This window comes from Chrysemys picta, chromosome 10, assembly GCF_011386835.1.
Source record: "Chrysemys picta bellii isolate R12L10 chromosome 10, ASM1138683v2, whole genome shotgun sequence".
NCBI classification, from domain to species: Eukaryota; Metazoa; Chordata; order Testudines; family Emydidae; genus Chrysemys; species Chrysemys picta.
This window is the reverse complement of record NC_088800.1, coordinates 83,454,187-83,470,637: the sequence shown is the minus strand read 5'-3', so window position 1 is coordinate 83,470,637 and position 16,451 is coordinate 83,454,187. Positions and strand designations below refer to the sequence as shown.

At 44.2% G+C, this 16,451-nt stretch overlaps 1 protein-coding gene across 6 annotated transcripts in view; it reads right to left on the bottom strand.

Moving 5' to 3' along the window:
* Window positions 1–16,451, bottom strand: part of LMF1 (lipase maturation factor 1) — a 331,417-nt gene that overhangs the window by 176,681 nt on the left and 138,285 nt on the right. For all 6 annotated transcript variants that reach the window (XM_065560223.1, XM_065560224.1, XM_005288979.5 and 3 more), the window contains one exon: window positions 8,965–9,030. In XM_065560223.1, coding sequence (XP_065416295.1) covers window positions 8,965–9,030 — 66 coding nt within the window. The remainder of the gene's footprint in view (window positions 1–8,964; window positions 9,031–16,451) is intronic.

Genomic DNA, 16,451 nt, shown 5'->3' with positions numbered 1-16,451 from the left:
GGTGGGGGGGGGTGCGGAAAGGGTATGATCTTGAGCGGAAGGGGCGGGACTGAGGGCTAGCCTCCCCCAGCCAGCAGTTCATGCGCTGCCCATGCCCACCCCCTTTGAACCTAGTTTAAAGCCCTCTTCGCTAGGCTGACTAGTTCTTGATCAGGCGGACCCCATCTCTTCCCAATAGGCCTCCTTTCTGGAAAAGCATTCCACAGGTGAGGAAACTGAAGCCATCCCATCGACCCCTTGTACAGCACCATGCCCAGAAATGTATTTTAAATTATCCTCTTTCTTATTTTCACTCTGCTCCAGCTCCTCTTAATTCCCATTAATCTGTAACTAAAAAAGATGCTTTGGATTGGAGGTCTGACTCCTAGTTTATCTAAGACTCAGAAACATCTCAGTCCCCATCAGGATAGAGTTGCTTAGAATATAACCTATCCCAAGACACTAGTGCTGACACAGACAGATAATTTTCTGTCCCACCAAAATTAATTGCTAGGTAATGAGTTTTTAATTACTTACTACTGCATAAAAAGTTTGACAACGGTAGACAAAAAGTCTAATGATGACTTCTCTAGGAGAAAAAAGAAATCAAGAGGCAGTTAAAGAAACAAACTGGAACTAACCAGCAAGCTTCCTTCTCATCTTTATCAGCATGGCTATCAGTCAGCAAGCACATAATTAGGAACAAAAGATACTGTGCTCTGGACGAGGCTTTTGTATGAAGTGGAGATCTGCTATATGCAGAAGGTTAAAGTGCTGATTGATGGGATCTGTTTAAGAAAAATGGTTATAGAATAATTAGCAACAATTTGTAGAAACGGGAAGAAGCGACCTCTTATGTTCTGTGCAGTATCTAGCGTAAGGAACGACACAGCTTTTCCCAGGAGCACCGTCAAACTTAGAAGGCCTAGAGCGTGACTCAATTATTTCTCTTCCAATACCTGCTTCGCAAAGTGAATGTGACTCTCTAGACGTCTTAAAACTAAAAGCTTCTTGTGTTTCCTGTTTAAAAAATAATTAAGGCACACTGAGCATTTATGAGTGGTCAGACAATAGCAAAATGCCATGCTAGAAAGATAGTCTTCTGGAAAGGGAAAAGGATCTCAGGCTTCTTTGGCCACAGGCGTTAGGTGTCCTTGGGCAAGTCTCGTAACAGCTCCGTGCCTCAGTTTCCCCATCTGTAAACTTGCCTAGTTCACAAGGGATCACAAGGCTTAATTCAGCAATGGATGTAAAGCACCTCAAGAAACTTGGATTAACGGTACCAGAGAAGGGCAAGGTATTATATTCTTAGATTATTATTTTGTGTGGGTTTATGGTGACATCTTTATGTAAGGAAAGAGATGTAGTATCCACACCCCGATAATTCTGCAAAGGAACCTCAATCCTGACCTGCAGTATCCCTTGTTATTCCCATCCTATTACACAGCAGGACGCCTCAACCTTCACCTTCTGCTATTAGAGTCCTAGGTATTTTGTCCTTAAATCTTGATGCACGGTTTTAAACAAAAGAGATTTCTTCACACAGATGACCTGTATATTTCTTATGTGCTATGGGTGACATTCACCCTTGTCTAGCGAGTCAGCACACAGACTTAAATCCCACTGTAAGATCCTCAAATAGAGCACAAATGGTACTTAATGTGCTGCACAGATCTTGGGCTTATGCTCTGTAAATTTCACCCTCATTGCTTACACACATGCTACTTTTAGGGCTGTGGAAAGTTATGGATCATGTTTCCTTCTTGTTCTGACAGAGACAGCGATTTCTCCGTCTCTTTCCAACTGAGGAATTGCTGCCTCTGTGGTATTTGTGGGACACAAGGTGGGTTAACCAGTCATGAAAATACAGCGTAGATGGAGCAGTGCATCAGAAACGATCCGCTCATTTCGGTAAGTCAAACACCAAGTATCCTTTGTGTGACTTTGCAGACTTGAAATGACAGTTACGAGTCAGTCGGGGGAGGATGGTCATACTTAATAAAGACAATCATTTTTAAAGAAGGGAATTTTGCAAGGCATCTTTCCATGTCAATTGTAGCAAGTGAGAGTGTAATAAAAAAACAACAAGGCACTGACAATCACCACAAAACACATCACTGGAACACAGACCAAAGGGAACCATCTTCCACTGGCCTGCAAGAGACAGGATAAGTGTAATCAAATAGGACTTTCCCCCTTCTAAGATTACCTCATTATCTTATTCCACTGAGACGAATGCTGGAAACCAAAAAAACACAGGCTCTGTTTGGACTAGATTTGAGTTTACATATGCAAATCCCCCCATGCCACTCAAACCTTTCACGTGCCAGGACATATGGTTACAAGGTGTTCCACAAAACGAGCGCGCGGTTCAGACATCTGCATCTTTGAATGGAGATTTCAAATATGGGCGCTGTGCATGGATTTACCCTGACAGTGCACGGAAAGGCACTGTTCTTATGTTCTTATGACGTCTGAGCTGCATACACAGAATCCGCAGACAATGGGCCGGATCCTCTGCTTTGCTGATGTAAATTTGGCAAAACAGGGGATGGGAAGGGACCACTGGGGGAGCTGGTTCTGGCTCCCTGATTCTCTGCCTGACCCTCTATCCCAGAGCATGCTTAGAGCAGGCGAGAAGGCTGCTCTGACCTGTGCCAGCTGGCAACAGTCCCCCCCAAGCTGGGTGCGCTCCAGGAATAGACCCAAGCTGAGTACACACCAGCAATGCTCCTGCCCCTCCTCTCCCGCCCTTCCCCCGAGGCTCCAGGGAGCGTGGCACAGGAGCCAGTTATGTTGGCTCCATACTCACTAGGGACTCCCCCACGCCAGCTTGGAGGATGAGGCCAGTCACTGCTCCTAAGCAGTACAAAGGGACCACAGCAGGTTGGAGAATCTGCCCCCCGGCCTAACTCCTTGGGTGTGCTTCTGCGTCAGCTGGATTGATGGGGAGTGATGCCATGGACTCCAGTGGGAGCAGAATCTAGCTCTCTTTTGTCTACCCTTGTGTACTGTGACAGACCCAGACCAGTGGGATACAGGAGTCTGGTAGAGGGCAAATATACTGGTCACTGGATGAGTAGTTTTCTGTTCCCTGAGTGACCAGAGCAGGGGCTGCACTAGAGTAATCAGGAACCTGCTAGAACCAGTTAAGGCAGGCAGGCTAATTAGGACACCTGGAGCCAATTAAGAAGAAGCTGCTAGAATCAATTAAGGCAGGCTAGTTAGGGCACCTGGGTTTTAAAAGGAGCTCATTTCAGTTTGTGGTGGGAGTGTGAGGAGCTGGGAGAAAGAGGTGCAAGGAGCTGAGAGTGTGTGCTGCTGGAGGACTGAGGAGCACAAGCGTTATCAGACACCAGGAGGAAGGTCCTGTTGTGAGAATAAGGAAGGTGTTTGAGGGAGGCCATGGGGAAGTAGCCCAGGGAGTTGTAGCTGTCATGCAGCTGTTACAGGAGGCAGTATAGACAGCTGCAGTCCACAGGGCCCTGGGCTGGAACCCGGAGTAGAGGGCGGGCCCGGGTTCCCCCCAAAACTCCCAATTGACCTGGACCGTGGGTTCTTCCAGAGGGGAAGGTCTCTGGGCTGTTCCCCAACCCACAGGGTGAATCTCTGAGGCAAGAAAATCCGCCAATAAGCGCAGAACCCACCAAGATAGAGGAGGAACTTTGTCACACTACACAGTAGATAAGTGGTTAATAAAAAATAAAAACAAACAGTAATAAACTCAGAAGCCATCTCCATCCATGTTAAGTGCACAGTAAATATGTTTAACTGAATGCAATCCAAAAGCAGCCAATTTAAAAAGTAGCAAAAGGATTTCTTAAAAAAAAAAAAAAACCCTCAATGCAAAATGAATCTAACCACAGCAGTCAGTGCTAGAACTGCTACAAGCATGAATAATAATAAAGCAGAAGCAGACTTTCGAAGTGAGGTCTGCTAACGCAATTATGTGCATATGTTTTCACAGGTTAACTTGAGTGTGCTAATACCTGATGTGCAGGTTCCCCTGACTGGCCGCTTGTACACACTGACTTTGTGCATGCCCGATTGTGCAAATGTATGTGCCTGGCTTTGGTTCTCTGGCCTTTTCAAAGCTCTGTATAAGCCTTTAATGAATTAACCACCATAATTCCCCTTTGTCATATCTAATCACAGCTTCACCTTCAGAACACAAATTACCTATCCTTCTACAAATGGAGAAACCAAGGCAAAGAGTGGTTAAACAACTTGCTCCAGGTGACACAGTAACTCACTGGAGGAGCTGGAATTAAAATTTAGGATTCCTGGCACCTATATTACAGCAGCAAGAGAAATCAAGTGCAAGTCTAAATTGCTCATCTTTGTTAGTATCTTTTCTTCTACACCTATTTGAATAAATCTACTCCTACCGTACCGCCTCATGAGATGATGCAGCAACAAGTGAAGATTGGAAAATACCATGTCTGTATAAACTATGCATTGTGACATTTCCCTCTCTAAATGTAAGGGTCATAAGCCTTCCAAACAAAGAGCCTTAACTTGAGGAACAGATCTCCATAAAGTCTTGGGTTAAGGCCCAAGGGGGGCAAAGAGGGGCAAAAAATATGCTCTCTGTTTAATTACCGAAGCCATAACAACATGTTATTTTATACATGATTTCCGACAAAAGTGGAAATGTTATTTTCCACGAACGTAGCTGCTGGTTCTACTACAAATAAATAGTACAGTGTATGCTCAATATGCAAGAGATGGGGGCCATGTGTTTTCATTAATTCTCTTGGCAAGTGAGCACATGTAGATGTTGGACTGGAGTATAGGATTGGAATATGAGAGCTGGGGTGGCCAACATACATCACTGCAGACTAAATTTGGCCCGCGTCCATTTGAAAGTTGGTCCATTACCCAGTTTTATCATTCTAATTACAAGCAGCCTCCCGAATAATTTCCTCCCTTCCAGAGACATCTTCAGCTACAGTCTGTTTCTCCTCCTCTTTTCCTCCCACTGCTTAGACGGATTCTGTATTACAATTCTGTAAGCAGCTTTCTCCCTCTCTGACTCCCACTTCACTGCAGAGTCAGGTTATTGGTAACTATGGTGCTGTAAAGGGTAGCAGCTGGCAGGTATGCATGGGGGGAGGGATAGCTCAGTGGTTTGAGCATTGGCCTGCTAAACCCAGGGTTGTGAGTTCAATCCTTGAGGGGGCCACTTGGGGACCTGGGGCAAAATCAGTACTTGGTCCTGCTAGTGAAGGCAGGGGGCTGGACTCGATGACCTTTCAAGGTCCCTTCCAGTTCTAGGAGATGGGATATCTCCATTAATTAAAATTAAATTAATTAAATAATTTGGTCAAGGGAGTGGGCGGGACATGGTTTTTCTACTGATCTCACCTGCTGGGAGATATCAATGGTGGAAGCTAAGGATAAAGGTGGATGCAGAAGAGCTTGGCTATGGAACCACCCCGGAGAAGAAGAGTCTTGCGTCTGGTGGCAATTTGTTCGTCTGTCCTTTTAAATGGGCATATGCCCAACATTACATATAGTACGTGAAGGCTTTACATGGCTACGACCCCTCTAAAAAGCTGCCCGTGATCAACTAATCAAACAGAAATTTTGCCTGTACTGGAACTGACTACCCCATCCCCATCCCCAATAATCTGAGGAGTACCAGGTCTTAAAGCTTCAATGACCCCCAAACCATCATGGCTGTGCTTTTAGGTCTCATCCAAAATACAGAATACGTAGGAAACAATGAAATGGAGGGTGTTCCTTTCCCATTAGCGCTGCCTGCCTGAGGAGAGTTTTGTCAAATCATTTCTACCACATACGTAACGAGGAGAGCCTGTGTGTGTCAAGTTTAATCTACAGCTGTATTTTGGAGTTTTATCTACTATTGCCAAGGTTGGACCTCTTTCTTTTCCTTTCATTGCAGTTGCTGCTGTGGATTTAAATAATTGATACTGATAATGTTATCTTCTTTGTGCTCCTGTCCCTGATGACTTCTGCAGGTTTGGGATCCCGCGTTATGGATATGAGGGGAGTGATTTTAATTAACTTTCTGGGCTACAAAGTTGATTCTGGTTTTGATTTAAACAAATCATAGTACTCTGCAGGATGATTGTTGTAGGTTAGGGTCACCTGAGAGAGCTGGTGATGGAATCACAATTATCTCGGTTATGGGTTGGCTTTCCTTTGACTGTTCCCAGGTGTAGAAAAGCATACAGGACAGAAGGGCATTCTTGATATTAATCATAAGAACGGCCATACTGGGTTAGACCAAAGGTCCATCCAGCCCAGTATCCTGTCTACCGACAGTGCCAGGTGCCCCAGAGGGAGTGAACCTAACAGGTAATGATCAAGTGATCTCTCTCCTGCCATCCATCTCCACCCTCTGACAAACAGAGGCTAGGGACACCATTCCTTATCCGTCCCGGCTAATAGCCATTAATGGACTTAACCTCCATGAATTTATCTAGTTCTCTTTTAAACCTTGTTATAGTCCTAGCCTTCACAACCTCCTCAGGCAAGGAGTTCCACAGGTTGACTGTGCGCTGTGTGAAGAAGAACTTCCTTCTATTTGTTTTAAACCTGCTGCCCATTAAATCCAAAATGAAGAAGGCGGCTAGGGACATTTTACCATGGCTGCCTTTGTGTTAGGATTAAAAACTCTAGTATTCAAGGGTCTTCGTGTCTGAAATCTGTACTCTAGCACACACTTCTGAATTCATTTTTCACACAATGCACTGTCAACCTCTGGAACTCCTTGCCAGAGGGTGTTGTGAAGGTCAATACTATACTGGGGTTCAAAAGGGAGCTAGATAGATTCATGGAAGATAGGACCATCAATGGCTATTAGCCAGGATGGGCAGGAATGGTGTCCCTAGCCTCTGTTTGCCAGAAGCTGGGAATGGGTGACAGGGGATGGATCACTTGATGATAACCTGTCTGTTCATTCCCTTTGGGGCACCTGGCATTGGCCGCTGTCAGAGGAGAGGATACTGGGCTTGATGGACCTTTGGTGTGACCCAGTATGGCCATTCTCATGTTCTTATTTAATGCCTACAGCTGAATAGCAGTAACTGTATAATGTAGTCATGAGCTACACATGCGCAAAAGTGCCTTTCAAAGCAACTCCCCAACTTTAAAATAAATAAATACCAAAAAGAAGTAAACAGCAAAAAGGCAAATTCTACATTTTGGACTAACACCCATAAACCCCCAAAAAGAAATTAATCCACTTTTAACTAGCTTACAAGAGCAAAAAGTAAAAGGCTTCAGATGCTGGTAAACTTCAAATTTTTTTATTTTATTTTTCATATTGTGGAAGTTAAGGCCCTGATTCCTCTGTAGGATTGGAGTGGGTGGATGGACCCCTGTTACTGTGTGGAGTCCCTTTGTCTTAAATGGTGGGGGAGGGAGGGAGGGAGGTACTGAAAGAACTTTCCAACTTATTATTAATCTCCCTATTGAGCTCACCCCTCCAGAAGAAAAAAAAAGAGGCATGCGTACATCTTGCAACGCATTCTGAAGGGCAGAAAACTCAGGTTCTACCAGACCTTCAGTGGAAGAGCAGATGATTTCCAGAGATGATGGTCCACTGGAAGTGTGTCCCCAGATGTAGGGATTGTCAGACTCCGTATCCTACCTCAGCTCAATCCTACCTCGGGACGACCTGGGGCAAAGCCAACGTTAGAAACTGCACCAGGAAACCAAACAGGAGCCATTGCAAAGTTGAGCAAACAGGTGCAATGTGCTCCACTGCAAAGCAGGTAGAAAAATGTATTATAAACAATAGATCTAATACATATTTAACAATAAACCATCCGGTTTATTACAGACAAAGAAGAAAAGAATGGTGCCCCAGCAGTTTCCTTGATTATGCAGCCAAGGACCAAGGTTATTTGACCAGTTTACCATCACAGGTATCTCCTTTTGTAATCCCAGGCCCGTATCAAATGCAAAGGCGAAATCATGACCACAAGAATGCAGGATGGTGCTGCTACATCTCTCTGCAATCTAAGAGGTGATAATGCCCGGAGCCAGAACACAAACAGCTATTTATTACCTACGTGAAAACAAGTCACTGAAATGGATTTCAAAAGGCAAGAGAAAAGTACACAGAGTGAGAACTTAATGATTCCTGCTCGACGTCTTTGATCGCACATTGTTTCTACACCACATTTCTGCTCAAATACGTCTGTATTTTGGAAGAGTAAACAGAAAGCACCCACCTTCTGAAAATCACACCGTTGAAGGTGTCTCAACCTGAACGCCCAAACACTGAGACATCAACAATCACGAGTCATTTTTGAAAGCCTTAGCCCTGGATGAACGTGATAAGAGCGACACCTTGGAATGCTAAAAGACGAGCAAACTAGCAGGCCTTCTATCTACCCGATGTGGACTACCAAGTTTCAAATCCCATTCATCTAGCACTGCTTTGTTGCATCGGTGTCAACTATAGGATAGCATTGCAGCTGGCTCTCCCCAAATCCTAGGCTTATTGATTGATCCTTCCAGGTATAATAAACCTTTGCTCACTCATTATAAAGGCTTGTCAAAACCTTCACTGTATCACATGAAGATAAAATTGTGTTTATATCTTTAAAGCAAGTTCTGACGAAAACAAACAAACAAAAACTTGTAAAAGTCAGAAATTGAAAGAGAGGACTTGATTGGATATTAAGGGCCAACATCTCTTCTTGCACCATTTTCACACAGGGAGTAATTTGGCTGAGTCCCGTGATGTTAGTCCTGACTCATACCAGTGAGAGAGGGCTAAGAGGAAGTGGTCTCATGGGTTTATTGGATGGAAAAAAGTTGTATGGCTCATTGTTATTGATGAAGATATCAGGAGCACCTCAGATTACAACAATCGGGATGGGGTGGGGTGGGAGTGGGGGAACAACTGCAACCCAGCTGGAGAAAGAGAGAAAAGATGTCGGGAAAAAGGGAGAATTACTAACAAGGTAAAGTGGACAGGCAACTAGTGGTGTTCAGAATGCTCACCTCATAATGATAATCCATACAGGTCAACTCTCTCCAGCAGCGATCACCTCGGATTTTAATCAACCCCTGTAAGAAAAAAAAACAAAAACAAATGTTTCTTTTCTTCTACACTTCACGATAATACCTCAATATGTCATGCTACAGTCAAGCCACAGAGAGAGAACCACACATGAACAGTGGGAAACAACACAGATTTCAATGAATAACGTCTTTTAAAAGCCACCCTACTTCTGAGCCCAAGCTTTCATTTATTATACTTTAGAGAACATGGCAATTGCCAGAGTACTCAGAAAAATAGTTTCTAGGCAACGGACACTTTCCCTTTTCTGTTTATTTAAAATAATTTGACGTATAAATCTCACTGGAATGTGACACATCATTTAAAATGTGACAGATAAGGTGGCAGAAGATATCACGGTGATCCATGCCGGGATGGATAGATAAAAGCATGCCATTTGTCAAGGGAACCGAAACACTTATTATTTGAGATCAAACGGAGGGACTCTCCCTGCATTTGATCCTCCTGTGGAGCTGAGGATGTACAGCACCTTACAGGTCCAGGAAGGGACCGGAGGTGATAAGGTAATACACACAAACAAAGGGTAAGCCAGCCAATGCAGGTGTCACACTCACAGCACCTATACCACGGAAAAGTTGGGGGTACATTGCCAAGGGTATCTGATGTCTGATAACACTCTCTTATCAAGAGCTACCCAGGGAAATATGTGCACTGGTCTCCGAGGTCGACAATGTTTACAGTGGGGGTGCTGAGAGTCATGACTCAACCTGTAATATAACGGAATCCACTTCAAGCCATGGGGTTCAGCCACACCCCCAGCACCTAGGCTGAGGAGGATGGAATACAAGACAGGAAAAGCAAAATGCTATTATTTATTATAAAAATATTTGGAGTTATACCTATCTCCTAGAACTGGAAGGGACCCGGAAAGGTCATCGAGTCCAGCCCCCTGCCTTCATTAGCAGGACCAAGTACTGATTTTTGCCCCAGATCTCTAAGTGGCCCCCTCAAGGATTGAACTCACAACCCTGGGTTTAGCAGGCCAATGCTCAAACCACTGAGCTATCCCTCCCCCGATCTATGATTTATCTGGTGCCTTGCTTAGACAGACGGTAAGCCCTTTAAGGCAGGGTCCCCCATTTCATTGTGTGCCAAGCACAATGGGCCTCAGATCCCCGCCTGAGCCCCAACACTACTGCAATACAAATACCAACAAGAGTAATGACAGCAACTATTTAGAACACAGGCTCCGGGGCCAAGGGACCCAGTGCTTAGCCCAAGGAGCAGCCCGGGCACCTCTGTGGGTATGACTAAAAACCCACGGCTGGCCCTGCAAGACGGGAGGGTCCCAGAGCTCAGGCTGCAGCCCAAGAACGAATGTCTACACCGCACGTAAACAGCCTCGTCGCCCATGAGCCCATGAACCCAAGTCAGCGGGCATGAGCCCCAGACAAACCCTGGGATAAGCTGTGAGAGCTTCCCACTCACAAGCTGCGGAATGGCTCCGAAGACTGGTTACCACAGCCCTCTGCCCCCAACAAGCCCAGCTGCCGGGGTGGAAAGGACAGGAGGAAGAGCAGAGCATCCATGCAGCAGTTAGGGCCTCTCTCTGTAAGAAGCTGAAGACCTACCTCCAAAGCCAAACGCACTCCGACTTTGGAGTTCAAGACCCAGAGCCAACTCTCTCTCCCCTCCTCGCCCCGCGGCTGAGGCCCACCTCTGCCTCTTACCATAAGATCCATATGAAAGCAGACCGAGCAGACAATTCATGCTGCCTTAGGAACCAAGCAGAGGACCCAGGCTGGATATGCTGATGCAATCAAAGTAATTAGGGAAACAAAAGAAGAGAAGGGGAAGGAAGCTTGACAGGCTTAAATGCAGATGGATACGCTAATGACAGGTCTGTTCTACCTTAGGTTAGAGGTTGGCAGTGAAATAAGCAGGTATCAGAGGCTGCTGTGCATTGATATTTCACGGCCACGACGGAGTGACATTTCCAAATCAGCGGGTCCATTCCATGGCTGGCAGTAATATTAGGATTAAATTTCTTTGCCTCAGCGATGAAGACTAAAAAGGAATCAGTCGTCCACAGCAGGAAAGACACCTGGCCAGAGATGAGTCTGTTAGCAGGAAACCATGCAATCAAGCCATGCCAGCCTGAAGGTATGCAGATTAGGAGAGTCTGCTTTGATGTATGGTTAAAGGTCTCTGATTAGGATCACACAATATCCCAAATTGAGGAAAGCTTCACTAGTCAAAAGGTTGAGACAAACTCTATGGTCTGTATACAATTAGGGGAGATTTACCTACCTTCCTAGGTTACCTAAATTATACAATTCCCTCTTTCTTTAGTAGAAAAACACATTCATTTCCTCCACCAACCTGTGCTCAGGAAGGCAGAGCTGAGGGCATGCTTAAGTTTTTGCCTTTGCAATACAAAACATCGAGGCCAAAGTTTTCCACAAATGTCCAGCGATTTTTGGTCCCCAATTTCATACACCCAGAAGGGACCTGATTTCCCTAGGGGTGGGTGCTCAGCGCTTTCTAAAAATCAGGCTCCTTGAAGGCATCTTGAGTTGAGAACCCAAAAACCCGAGGCACCCAAAATCACTAGTGCCTTTCAGAAACCTTTGCCCAAGTATCTTTATCCAATACTAACCAAAGTGCATGACGGCCTATCCGAATTGTTTGCAATTCCTGGATGGCCATTTATAAAGACACAGTTTGGGAGTATGACATATAGGAGTACATTCATGCTACAGTTAGGGATTCTCAAACTGGGGGTCGTGACCATTCAGGGGGTTGCAAGTGCGTTACTTGGGGGACACGAGCCTGGTATGCACAGGGTCTGTCAGCCCCGAGCCCCCGTTAAATTAAAATTACCCCCCCCCCATTTGTAATTTATAAGGGGGGGGTCTCACTCAGAGGCTTGCTGTGTGAAAGGGGTTGCCAACACAAACAATTTGAGAACCACTGGACTGTTCAACCTTAATTTAACGGATAGCAAAACAGGCAGAGCCTTCCTGGATCCTTCCCCTCACCAACCTTATAAATGCTTATACATTTAGTGAGTGTCAACTTTAGAATAGGCTCGCTGTCATGGCTAGGACGGCATTTAAAAAAAATATTAGATGTTTTACAGTCATGGAGATTGTTTGTCCAGTAACTCCCAAGAAAATATCAAAGATCTGCACAAATAAAATCACTTTTAAGGAAGCTGGCATGATATTCTTCAGGTCGGGAAAAAGCCATTAGGTCATCAGCTACAGAAAGCGCACAATAAATAGAAAATGAAAAGAACATTAGTTTAAAACAGTTGCTCAAACATTCCTCCATCAGCAAAATAATGATACATTCAGATTTTTGACCTATTTCACCGCCACTCTTCTCCCCTCTTATTCTTCTACAAATCAGGCCATTATAATGATCTTTCTATTTTGGTGCTCAGTTATGGGTCTTGGGCTTGACTTCTGAAATGTAAGTCTTAATGGAGCAGAGCTACTTTAAAACTCTTCTCTTTAAAGTTTAACATTTAATTCAAGGCTCATCTGCCTTTACAGGCCATTCTCTTCACTAAGAGTGGAGTAAAACACTAAACACACAAGCAAAAGCGGTCTTCATGTATGTTTCTAGACAGGGAAACATTCCACTGGAAAAATTAGAATCATTCTGCTAGTTTGTCATTTTCCTTCACCCATGGCAAGAGATCCACTCCCCAGTCATTTCTACCCATGCACGGAGGGTGTAAAGGCCCAACACATCAGAACAGTTACGTGTTCACACTCGCTCGGCACAGGTTAAGTGACAATACAAGGTGCAAGGTGCTGGAGAATCAGGCGCACTGTGATGAGATCGGAAGGGAAGGAGAAAACCACTGCAGTAGGTTTTTTTCATGTTTTAAGAAAAAGATTGGGAATCTGGAAGGAAATTAAGTCCTATGTATTTTAAATATTTCAAGGAATTAAGGCTCCAGTTATAAAGGCCAGCTTCTCAACCAGCACAAATCGGTGGCTGAAGCTGATGAAGTGACACAGGCTTACCCCACTTGACAATGTGGCCCATTGCATTCGTCATTTTTACCGGTTTTCATTTTCACTGGTAGCCCAAGATCCTGCATTTCCAAAGCGTAGCAGGTGCAGGACGAATATTACATTCCAACAGACTGCAAAGCGCAGGGAGTTAAAGACTCCCTTTCATGAACTGCCCGAAGTTCAGAATAATAATGATGATAAATATTAACAAAAGGGGCTTTTTGTTTTATTCTCCGCTAGAAAGAGAGGGAGATGCATTCGTGCCCTCAGCCTGAGAGATGGGAATCCCACAAACACCCTGGCCAAAGCTATTGCAGCTCAAGATCATCACACACACTCACACAAATCAGACAAAAGAGGAAGATAAACCAGGAAAACCACAAAGTTACATCATCGAGACGGGATGGGAAAGAACAGCCGGTGCTGGTTTGGTGAAGGTCATTGCTAGGTTTGTTGCTTTGTGATTTTACACTAAAGTAGGTTATAAATTAAGATAGTTTGTCATTTTCCTCTCCATTATTTTTCTAGAAGGCACTGTGTTAATAAAAAAAAAAAAAAAAACAGATTCCCTGTCAACAAACAGGGCTTCATCTCCTTAAATATCGTTTGCAGCTCTGCTCTGGAATCTTGACTAAAATTACAGGATATGTTGATACCATCTCACAGGATGTCCCACAGGCTGACAGCCCTGTCAGTGGAGGAGAGAGGACGTTAAAAGGACTCTGCCCAAGAATGCTAGAATATTAAAAAAAAAAGTCTATCTTGATGACCTTCTCTCCTACCTTGTCCAGGGTGTTATCAAGCTCTACTATCCAGCAAAGACAATAAGAACATTTATATTACAAGAGCACAAACACGTTAAAATCTGTCCTGCAATAAATCATTGAACAAAATATAGTTGAATAAAACATTAATATAAAGCACGAAGACGGAGAGGAAAAAAAGAGATCATTTAAAGCAGCCAACGTTAAATCTCTTTTTCAAATATGTAAAAATCCCAATGATCTTTATTAGGGAAAGTTACTTGTTTTCAGTACATGGATAGTTTTTAAGGGTCCAATTCCATATCCACATCAGTCAATCCTAGTTTTCTATTGACTTTAATAGAAGCTGGATCAAGCACTAAGAGCAAAAAAATTATCTCTATGTAAAGCATCCTAATCGTTCCCCAAATTAATTTCTCCATTCAAGAAATATCACCAATTAGGGAATGAGTGGTATACAGACACGTGGTCAAACACAGTCCCTGCCCCAAAGAGCTTATAGTCTATGACTATGTCTACATATATTTACAGCAGCGTGCAGAGCAGTGGTTCTCAACCTGGGCTACGCAGAGGTCTTCCAGGGGTACATCAACTCATCTAGACATTTGCCTAGTTTTACAATAGACTACATAAAAAGCACTAGCGAAGTCAGTACAAACAAATTACAGATAATGACTTTATAATGCTCTATAGACTATACACTGAAATGTAAGTACAATATTCATATTCCATTTGATTTATTTTATCATTATAGGGTAAAAATGGCAAAGTCAGCAACTCTTCAGTAATAGTGGGCTGGGACACTTCTGTATTTTTGTGTCTGATTTTGGAAGCAAGTCGTTTTAAAGTGAGGTGAAACTTGGGGGTATGCAAGACAAATCAGACTCCTGGACGGGGTACAGTGGTCTGGAAAGGTTGAGCGCCACAGGTGTAGAGTAGCTACACTGCACAATAAGGCACTGGTTAGGTGAGTAAAGACACACCAGAACCTACATGGCTCTCCATGCATCTAAGCCGTGCGTCCTCTGTCTACACTGCTATTGTTAGCAGCATCACGTCCTGCTGCCGGAGCTTTTCCCCACCCCAGGGAAAGGCTCCAACAGTGGGGAGGTGGCAGAGAAAGCCTTCAGAGCCTTTCCTCAATGCAGTGAGGGGCAGCAGGGAAAGGGCCTGGCAGCTCTCCACTGTGAACCCTACATGCTGCCGCAATTGTAGACAAGGCCTGACAAAGGGTGGGTGGGAGAAAAGTCACAGAGAGGGCAAGAGACGTGCCCAAGCTCATTACAGCAGGTCAGTGGCAGAACTGGGAAGCGAACCCAGGTCTCCTGACCCTGTCCAATGCACCTCGCTGCCTCAGTCAGTCACATTGTGTGTGGAATCTAATTGCTTTATCTAACATGAGGTTATGGGCTGGAATGTTTTTCTAGCTTGAACTTTTCTGCTTTTTTGTTTGTTTGTATCATTGTGAACTCACGGGAACCCTTGGGATAAAATAAACGGATCATATAAGAGAATGAAATAAATACTTTTTTGGTACATAACTTCCAAGTGTCCCTCGCTTTTGCTAAAACCCGGCCCATGTTCTCTCTAGGCCCCAGACTGTCTGAAGAATAGAAACAGGCCCAAGTTGCAAGCCTCTGGTCCCATGCAGGGATCTTGGAATCTGGGATTTAGGTTTGGTGCATCCTAGAGAGTTGCAGTATCCTGACCTGGAGCAGAGGAGCATTTGGATCTGAAGTTCTGACTCAGGCCCACCTACACCTGGAAGGTCTGTAAACCTTTCTAACAAAAGAACCAGGGGACAGTCACAAAAATGAAAAGATGGCACAATTCAAAGCCAATAAAAGGAAATACTTTTACATATAAAATATGTAATTAGACTGTGGAACTCATTGCCACAGTAAGTCACTGATGCCAAAGTATTTGAAGGATTCCAAAACAGATTGAATGTTCTTGTTGTCCATATAAGTATCCAGTACATGCTTCAGAACTTAAGATGATCTCTAACCATTAGAGGTCAGAACGACTTCACGACTTCAGATTATCCCAACTCTGCACCTGTGGGGTTCTGGCACCTTTCACTGAAACATCTGGCACTGGCCACTGTTGGAGAGAGGACACGGGAATAGATGGACCTCTGGTCTGGTCCACTATGGCAATTCCTCTGTTCCTATGACCCAGGCAACAAATTTAGGCTGAGTTGCAAGTCTGTAACCAAAGCAGGGACCAGGTGAGTTTTCTGCAGCTTCTCTAATGGAAGTTAAAATAAATAAATTTGTGCATGGCTCATGTAATAATGTCTTTGTATAGAGGCAGTAGGAGCTGTCTGGCCTTCTACAAAAACAAAGGAAAGCCCATAAAAAGAAAAGAGGTCTTAATGCTAATCACTTGCCTCCACATGCAGGAGGCCACCCAACAGAAATGTGAAATGCTGTTAGTGCATTTGCATGCACCGCTTTGAATCCATTCCAAGTGACTATCCACAGGACATGACTGTCCTGTTTCTCAGGTTGCTACCTTGGGTCAGTATCTGTATGCAAAAAAGCAAAACAAAGGAACTCTTTACTATGGGTGTGGGGTGGTTTTATGCCTTCGAATTCAAATAGCTCAGCTAGATGAACTAAATGTGCAAATCAGATTGCCCATGAACCTGCTAATGTTAGTTGACACGCC